The sequence below is a fragment of the Crocuta crocuta genome, unplaced genomic scaffold (genome assembly GCF_008692635.1).
Source record: "Crocuta crocuta isolate KB4526 unplaced genomic scaffold, BGI_CrCroc_1.0 scaffold1121, whole genome shotgun sequence".
Taxonomy (NCBI): domain Eukaryota; kingdom Metazoa; phylum Chordata; class Mammalia; order Carnivora; family Hyaenidae; genus Crocuta; species Crocuta crocuta.
The window spans coordinates 45652-55567 of NW_027530633.1; the positions used below are offsets into that span (position 1 = coordinate 45652).

Consider the following 9916-nt stretch of genomic DNA (forward strand, 5'->3'; position numbering starts at 1 on the left):
TCAGACTCACTTTTGAGTTAGGCTGTCATTTCTGTTCTTTGTTTAGAATTTAAATTAAAAGACTCTTCTCAAAAGGCCCAACTAATCCATAGGTTTATGATTCTTTCTTCAGGTAAGACAGCTATTTTTTCATGGCTATGTAGCTATTACGTGAGTATGGAAGTATAAATGTATAGGTTTGTGCTGTTCTTGTTTGACTCAGTTTGGGGTGAACAGCTTTATAGGAAATAAAAAGTTGGACTTTATGTATCTTGTTTTATATCAGGAGTGGGAACAAAAATTGACCCCACTTTGTGCCGAGCTGACAGAATGGTGGGACAGGTACTTGGTGCAGTTGGAGCTTTACCAGAGATCTTCACAGAATTGGAAATCTCCTATTTCCTACTTAGACGGCTTCTAGGTGTACGCACGGAAGGAGACAAGAAAGCAGCAAAGGTAAGTGCCTTCTGTAATTCCTGTTTCAGAAAAGTGGCAGTGATGTTAGAACCAGTTTTGAGGTTCACTTCTTTACGGTTAACACGGGGTTAAGGGAAAAAAAAGGTGAGTAAATTTGATTTTCTACTTTCAGGAAGTCAAATTTATTGAGAACTTACATATAAGGTCATCAGTTAAAGTAAAAAAAGCCAGAAAAACCACACCCCAAACAAAACAAAAATGTGTGTCACATATGTCAGTGACACGAGTCTTAGGTTAAGTTAGCAGAGATGGACACTTGCTGACATCTCTTGTTGGCAAGGATGTAGGAGAATAAGCACTCCTTTTGGAAAGCATTTTCTTGATTTTGGGGTTTATTTTTGCCCGATTTACTTCCCTAGGTGCAAAAGTTGTCTAAGAATGAAGTGCTCATGGTGAACATAGGATCCCTGTCAACAGGAGGGAGAGTGAGCGCAGTGAAGGCCGATTTGGGCAAAATTGTTCTGACTAATCCTGTGTGCACAGAAGTAGGAGAAAAAATTGCTCTTAGCCGAAGAGTTGAGAAACACTGGCGGTAAGTTTAGTAACCTGTCACTAATAAAAAAGTCAATTCCCTTAAGTTCCTGGCGGCGTACATGCACACTTTACCTTGAACATAACAGTTATTGAGGCTCTTCATTTGAATGGCTTTGAAATTTTATTTCTAGCCCTGATCTGTGATACACACAACCTATGAAGAAAACCAGTGAATTTAAGTTCAATAGTTATCTTTGGCTTTTTAAAACATTTTATTTGGAGATAATTTCATGTGGTTTTTGTTGTTGTTGTTGTTTGTTTTTTAATTTCTGAGAGAGACGGTGTGAGCAGGGGAGGGTCAGAGAGAGAGGGAGACACAGAATCCGAAACAGGCTCCAGGCTCTGAGCTGGCTGTTAGCACAGATCCCTACGCGGGGCTTGAACCCATGAACCGTGAGATCATGAACCCATGAACCTGAGCCAAAGCCGGACGTTCAACCGACTAAGCCACCCAGGCGCCCCGAAGATAATTTCAAACTTAACAAAAAATTGCATGAATTGCACGTACCCTCCTGTATTCCTTTTTCTCAGATACACAGTTTATTTTAACCTATGCATGTGTGTAAGTACTCTTCTATATATATAAATTCTTTTCTCAGCTGTTCGAGCAGTAGGTTGTATGTATCATACAACCTCTTGATCTCTTAACACATTGGTGTATATTTCCTAAAATCAAACATTCTTATATAATCGCTTGAGGAAGTTAGCATTGATAAATCACTGAAATCTACAGTTGATATTACAGTTATATGGCTTGTCCCAATTATGTCCTCTAGTCCCTTCGTTCTAGACTCATGCATTGTATTTAGTTGTCATGTCTCTTTGATCTCTAATCAGAACTTTCTCAGCTTTTCTTTGCCTTACTTGACATAGACTATTTTGAAGAATACAAGCTAGTTCAGTTTTAGTCTCTTCCTCACTTTATCTCACATTTCCTAAGGTGAGCTTCAGGTTATGTAATCTTGGCTGGACTACTTTATATAATTGATGAAGTCTCCTCAGGGAATCATACCCAGAGGCACATGAGATCTGATTGCTCCTCCTTGTTAAGGTTAATTTTTTTTTTAATGTTTTATTTATTTCTAGGAGAGAGAGAGAGAGAGACAGTGTGAGCAGGGGAGGGTCAGAGAGAGGGGGAGTCACAGACTGAAACAGGCTCCAGGCTCTGAGCTGGCAGTCAGCACAGAGCCTGACGCGGGGCTCGAACCCACGAACCGCGAGATCATGACCTAAGTGAAAGTCGGACGCTCAACCGACTAAGCCACCCAGGCGCCCCGTCGTTAAGGTTAATTTTGCTTATGCAGTTAAGGTTTTGTTCCAATTTTCTATATAGTTAGTTGTTTTTTTTTAACTTTTTTAAAAATATTTTTTTAGTTTTGTGAGCAAGACAAAGTGCAAGTGGGGGAGGGACAGAGAGAGAAGGAGATACAGAATCGGAAGCAGGCTCCAGGCTCTGAGCTGTCAGAATGTCATGAGCTGTAATCAGACACTCAACCGACTGAGCCACCCAGGTGCCCCTATAGTTACTCTTTTTACCTACTCATCTAATTTTGTGGGAAGACTAGTTGAGACTATGTGAATAGTCTGTTCTTCATCCACTGTTGATTCTTGTCTGACTTGAACTTGATTATATTATTAAAATGGTGATGCCCGTCCCCCAAACCCACCACTCTTCATTTATTATTCTTCCCTCTTATTTACTTAAGTAGTTATAATGTAGACTCCTGGAGTCCTACTTTATTCAGTGGGTTATTATTCATTACCCTTCTTATTTCTTTTGATGCCTGAATTGTTCAAGATTCGTCCAGCAGAGACTCTTAAGGCTGACTTCCGTGTCCTTTTGACATGTCCCCGTTAGATTTTTTTAACAGTTCCTTACTTGCTGGCACACAATGTTCCAAACTCATCTCATACCTCCCGTGCTCCAGTTTTACAGTTGGCCATTTTTCCAAGGAAGTCTGGTTTCTCTTAGTGGGAAATGGTATTTAGGGGTGAAAGTGTGGGTGCCAGGTATGTGCATTGTTCCTCGGGTGCTATTCCTTCTGAGTCCTTTGAGTGGGTAAAGCTAGGAAACACACACATCTGGGACTTCTGACTCTTTGCTTTTAGTTACCTGGTTAGTTACTGCATTTACCCTCCCTGTTTTCTGTGACCTCATTGTATCCCTATAGCCATCCTTTCACACCTAAAAGTTACTGCCAAAGATTCCCAATTTACCTCTTGCTTTGTTAGTTAAGAGTTTGGTCAAAATTAATCTTCTGAAAACATCTTTCTGGAAACCTGTTTCAGTGCATTTTATGTTTCTCCCTTCTTTGTCTCCTATAAATCCTCTGAATTACATTGTTCTGTGTCCTCATTGTGGTCCTAATTATTCAAATCACCTTTTGCTCTCTGTTCTTTCCTTACTGCTTACTTCCCTTATTAAGGCTTCCCTGATACTCTGCCCCATGAAGGTTTCTCATCATTTACTGTTCAGAAGATTGATCTGAATTATTACTTTCTAATTGAGATAGAGTTAAACTTTTGGTTGAATTTTAAGTAAATAATCCTGCTTTGTGGTGATTTATGTCATTTGAATTTATTCTTTGGTGTGATTATACCATTTGCTATTATAGACACACTGATTTCCAGGGTATCTTAAAATAGGCTTAAATATTAAACTTTGAAAAACTCTCAGCATGGAGTGTATCAGTCTCAGAATGGCACAATTCCTATATCAGAATAGATTTAAAATAAAAGGATTTTTTTGTGCATACGGCCCACTAATCTCTAAGAGGTTTCTATCCAGATGAAACTTTAGATTTTGCTTAAAAATGAGTAAGACTCCACTAGAAAACGGTTAGAACCAATAATACATAGGGGTGCCTACCTAGGTGGCTCAGTCAGTTAAGCATCTGACTTCAGCTTAGATCATGATTTCATGGTTCATAGAGTCTAGCCCTACATCAGGCTCTGTGCTGACAGCTCAGAACCTGGAGCCTGCTTCAGTTTCAGTGTCTCCCTCTCTCTTTGCTCCTCCTTTGCTCACACTGTCTCTCTCTCAAAAATAAATATTTAAAAAAATTTAGGATTGCTTGGGTGACTCAGTTGGTTAAGCATCTGACTTCTGCTCAGGTCATTATCTTACAGCTCATGGGTTTAAGCCCTGCATCTGGCTCTGTGCTCACAGCTCAGAACCTGGAGCCGGCTTCAGAGTCTGTGTCTCCATCTCTCTGCCCCTTCCCTGCTCATGCTCTGTCACTCAAAAATGAATAAACATTTAAAAAAATTTTTTTTAAGAACTCATAAATGGATTCAGAAAAGTTGCAGAATACAAAATTAATATACAGATCTGTTGTGTTTCTACACATTAATAATGAAGTAGCAGAAAGATTAAGAAAGCAATCCGGGGTACCTAGGTGGTTCAGTTTGTTGAACATCAGACCTCAGCTCAGGTCATGATCTCACAGTTCATGAGTTTGAGCCCCACATGGGGTTCGTTGCTGTCAATCTGGAGCCTGCTTTGGATCCTCTCTCTTCCTCTCTCTCTACCCCTCTCCGGCTCACGCTCTCTCTTAGAAATAAAAATAAACGTTTTTTAAAATCCTATTTACAGTTGTACCAAAAAGAAAAAAATACCTAGGAATAAATTTAACCAAGGAGGTGAAAGACCTCAACTCTGAAAATGATCAGACTGGTGAGAGAAAGTGAAGACAACACAAATAAATGGAAAGATATACCATGATTATGGATTGGAAGAATTATTTAAAAAATTTTTTTAATGTATGTTTGTTTATTTTAATGTTTACTTTTGAGAGAGAGAGAGAGCACAAGCAGGGGAGGGGGAGAGAGAGGGCAACACAGAATCTGAAGCAGGCTCCAGTCTCCGAGCTGTCAGCCCAGAGCCCAATGCACAGCTTGAACTCACAAACAGATCATGACCTGAGCCAAAGTCGGACACTTAACCGACTGAACCACCCAGGTNGGCTCAAACCTGTGAATCGTGAGATCATGACCTGAGCTGAAGTGGATGCTTAACTGACTGAGACACACAGGCTTCCCTTGGATTGGAAGAATTACTATTAAAATGTCAATACCATCCAAAGCAATCTACAGGTTCAGTGCAGTTCCTATCACAATACCATAGCATTGGGTTGCCTGGGTGGCCCAGTTGGTTAAGCGTCTGACCCTTGATTTTGGCTCAGGTCATAATCGCACAATTTGTGGGATCAAACCCCATGTTGGGCTCTGTGCTGACAGTGCAGAGCCTCCTTGGGATTCTCTTTCTCTTGTCCTCCCCTTGCTTGTACGCTCACTCTTTCTCACTGTCTCTCAGAATAAATAAATTTTTAGAAAATGCCACATCATTTTTCACAGAACTAGAATAGTCCTAAAATTTGTATGGAACCACAAAAAATCCCAGGTAGGCAAAGTAGTCTTGAGAAAGAAGTACAAAGCTGGAGATACCACAATTCCAGATTTCAGGCTATACTGAAAAGCTCTAGTAATGCAAGCATTATGATGCTGGCACAAAAATAGACACATAGATTAATGGAACAAGATAGCCAAGAAATACACCCTCATTTATATGGTAAGTTAATCTATGACAGAGAAGGCAAGAATATACAGTCGGGAAAAAAAGAGTCTCTTCAATAAATGGTGGCAGGATGACTGAACAACTACACACAAAAGAATGAAACTGGACCACTTTTTACACCACACACAAAAATAAATTCAGAATGGATTAAAGACCTAAATGTGAGACCTGAAACCATAAAACCTAAAGCATAGTAACCTTTGACTTTTGCCTTAGCAACATATTTATGGATATGTCTTCTCAGGCAAGGGAAGCAGAAGCAAAAATAAACTATTGGGACTACACCAAATAAAAAAAACCTTTGCACAATAAAAGAAACCATCAACAAAATGAAAAGATAACCTACTGAGTGGGAGAAGGTATCTGCAAATGATAGCTCCAATAAGGGGTTAATATTCAAAGTATATAAAGAACTTGTACAGCTCAACACCAAAAAATCCGAAATGTGGGGGATAGCTTTAGGTATCCCCCGGGCTTACAGCATTGGGTTAACAAGGCATAGAGAAATAAAAAGCCATAGTATGCTCACACCTGAGTGTGGGTAGACATGATTGGCACCTTGAGAATAGGACAGTGCAAAGACACCCCAAGATTAGGGGGGCATACCCCCAAAATAGAGAGGGATGGGTAAAGGCCCAAAATAAGAACAGGTGCAAAGGCTCCCAATACAAAGATATATGAGCTAAACAAGATTAGGCATGCAGGGCAAAAGTGCCCCCCAATATAGTCCTATAGCAGAGAAGCTGCTTTCACAGGAGAATAGGGCCGAGTTAGGCAAAACAAGTCAATTGGACTATATATGGACTGCTGCGCTGCAGGCGAAGCGGCCCAGAGCAGCGATGGTTAACCAAAGAAAAGGTGTCTTGTTAACCTTGAGGTTATTTCCCCTCTCTGTCTTCTCCCCTAGGCAGGTTAAGATAGACAGGGTGCCTCCTATCTGCCGTTAACGACGATCTGCCCAGCACCTGGAGTTTATTTTATATTGATCCAAACCCCAAACACTGTGTATCTTCAAAAAAAAAAACCAAAAAACAAAAAACCCTTTCCCTCATGCCCATAAGGTGATGTTCACTGTTTCTTTGTGCATGCCCATCACCTTTGTAAGCCTTCTGATCTTAATAAATAAGGAGGAAGGACCCTTATTCAGGGCTCTTGTCTTTCCCGGACATTAGCCATCTCTCTATTTTTTAAACTTTTTTTTTTTAATGTTTTATTTATTTCTAGGAGAGAGAGAGAAAGAGACAGCGTGAGCAGGGGAGGGTCAGAGAGAGAGGGAGTCACAGACTGAAACAGGCTCCAGGCTCTGAGCTGGCAGTCAGCACAGAGCCCGACGCGGGGCTCGAACCCACGAACCGCGAGATCATGACCTAAGCGAAAGTCGGACGCTTAACCGACTAAGCCACCCAGGCGCCCCTAGCCATCTCTCTCTTTTTTAATCCTGCCTCCTGCTCTCTTGCTAAGACGAGAGAACTTTAGACCCAGAGTCTATGACACCCAAACAGTTCCATTAAAAAAAAATGGACACCTGAATACCTGAATAGACATTTTTCCAAAGACACACAGATGACCCACAAAGAGGTGAAAAAAATGCTCAATATCAGGGAGATGCAAATCAAAACCAGAGTGAGATACAACTTTACTCAGAATGGCTAGTATCAAAAAGACAGCAAATGCTTGGCAAGGATGCGGAGGAAAGGGAACCCTCAGGCGTGTTTGTGGGAATGTAAATTGGCGTAAATACTGTGGAAAACATGGAAGTTCCTCAAAAACTTAAAAATAATAGTAATTCCACTACTGGGTATTTACCCAAAGTAAATGAAAACACTAATTTGAGTAGATACATCCCTATGTTTATTGCAGTGTTATTTACAGTACCCAAGTGTCCATCCATAGATGATTGGATAAAGTAGATGTGGTATGTGTACACAGCGGGATATTAGCCATAAAAAAATTTAAATCTTGTTATTTGTGACAATGTAGATGGAGCTAGAGGCTATTAGACTAAGTGAAAGAAGTCAGAGAAAAACAATTATTATCATTTTTTAATGTTTTTATCCATTTTTTGAGATAGAAGCAGAGTACAAGTTGGGAAAGGGCAGAGAGAGGGAGACACAGAATCCGAAGCAGACTCCAGGCTCTGAGCTGCTGGCACAGAGCCCAACGTGGGGCTCGAACCCTTGAACTGTGAGATCATGACCTGAGGTGAAGTTGGACGCTTAACCAACTGAGCCACCCAGGCACGCTGAGAAAGACAAATATATGATTTCACTTAAAATGTGGAATCTAAAAGACAACAACAAAGCAAGCAGGTTAATGAATACAGAGACAAATTGCTTTCTGGTGGTTGAGTGAGGTGGGTAGGAGGATGGGTGCAATAGGTGGAGGGGATTAAGGCTACCAGTTATAAAGTAAGTCCTGGAGATGAAAAGTAACAGCTGAGGGAGCATGGCCAATAATGTAATATTGTGTGGCACCAGATCGGGAGTACACTTAATGGTAAGCCTTAAGTAATACAGAAAATTGTGCAGTCGCTGTATTGTATACCTGAAACTGATAAAATATCGTATGCTGACTATGCTTCAATAATAAAAAAATTTAAGTAAGCAAGTATGTTAATATTTTTAAATGAGAGCATCGGAATGATTTATATTCTTTAGAATTGTGGTTTTACCCCATGTTTAGATGGGCTTTATTTCTGCTAGTTACTCTCTCAGTTTTCTTACCAGCCAGGGTCGTGCTAAATCCTTTGTGATCTGTTGAATGTTGTGAATGGTAAAAAAGCATTTTTCAATGAGAAAAGGTAGAGAATGAGATTTTTAGAAAATGAGACTGTGATAGATTGTGTATCAGCATGCTTCCCTTAGGTGGACTAGACTGGTGATTCTGGAGGGATTAGTATATTTTGATAGAATAAAGACAAGCATATTTGTAGTAGCAACTTGTTTGCTTTTTTTGGTCATTTAGTTTGGTTAGAGCCCATCTTTGTGAGCCCAAGAATCTGTGAAGATAGTGTGAGCTTTCTTAATGGAGCACCACTTTGGAAACACTCATATTTAGCAGATAGGCAAGTAAAACCAGTTATGTCATATGATTGTGTGGTAATGGTAATGAAAGGGGTGTAAAATTCATGATTTTTAAATTTTGTTTTTTGCAGTTTAATTGGTTGGGGCCAAATAAGAAGAGGAGTGACAATCAAGCCAACAGTAGATGATGACTGAAGAATTCCAGTTAAATAATACATTTGGATGGAGTCAGAATTTCTCTTTACAACCTAGGGGTATATTTTCATAGCAGTACTGGGAAATTAATTTCACAGCTCATTACCTTAGTGGCAGCTGTAAGGTTATTCACAATTTTTGGTGATGAAAATTTAACCTCTACTGCTAAATTAGGGTCTACAGTAAATGTCAGAATTGGCATAATGTTGGATTGAATCTACATTTTAGCAGAAATTAATCATTCTCAGATAATGTCTAATTTATACATGATTACAGGTTTGAAATGAAACTGCTACAACCAGCCTTTGTGTAGCACACATACCAGCAAACCTGTTTGAAATAAAGATTTTCTTCCTATTTTGCATGATTCATCTTTGAATAGTTCCAGGCCTGAAGAACTGTTGTAAAAGTAAAAACTTGAAGACACAAATTCTTGAAAACCAGCTTTCCTTTGCCCCATATTTAATGTTGATTTATGTTTGAAACTGTGAGTGAAAAGGAAATTAATAAAAGATTCCCCTTTAGATCGTAGGAGCTCATTCCCCTGGATACACTTTTCCATCCCCTTCCTCGTTTCGTTAACTGAAACACAGGAAACTAGAGCCACTTTTCCTCACCCTCTCCCTGATGCCCTGCAATTGTTTCTGCTTGGTTTATATCTGAAACCCACTAGTTTTCCCCCATTGCAAAACACTGTTAAACCAGATGATTCTAGATAAGTAACAGATCTTTCTAGGCCTTATGTTTTTCCTGATTAATTGATTAATCTGTTTTAACTGATTAATTGATTTGGCTATAATGTAGATAGTAGCCTTTGGACCTTCCAAGAGGTCATTCTCAATGTTTTGGCACTTTCCTTGTGTTGTGTTTTTTTTTTTTTTTTAATGTTTTTTTATTTATTTCTAGGAGAGATAGAGACAGCTTGAGCAGAGGAGGGTCAGAGAGAGAGGGAGTCACAGACTGAAACAGACTCCAGGCTCTGAGCTGGCGGTCAGCACAGAGTCTGACGCGGGGCTCGAACCCACGAACCACGAGATCATGACCCAAGCGAAAGTCGGACGCTTAACCAACTAAGCCACCCAGGCGCCCCTGTGCTGTGCTTTTTTAATTTTACTTATTTTTTGTTTCTAAG

General features: G+C 39.9%; 1 protein-coding gene across 1 annotated transcript in view; it reads left to right on the plus strand.

Annotated features, from left to right (window-relative positions):
* Positions 1–9141, plus strand: part of LOC144235134 (eukaryotic translation initiation factor 2 subunit 3) — a 21225-nt gene extending 12084 nt beyond the window's left edge. Inside the window, exons 10-12 of the mRNA XM_077768541.1 lie at positions 266–435; positions 816–988; positions 8721–9141. Coding sequence (XP_077624667.1) covers positions 266–435; positions 816–988; positions 8721–8784 — 407 coding nt within the window. The 3' untranslated portion in view covers positions 8785–9141. The remainder of the gene's footprint in view (positions 1–265; positions 436–815; positions 989–8720) is intronic.
* Positions 9142–9916: the final 775 nt, after the last annotated feature.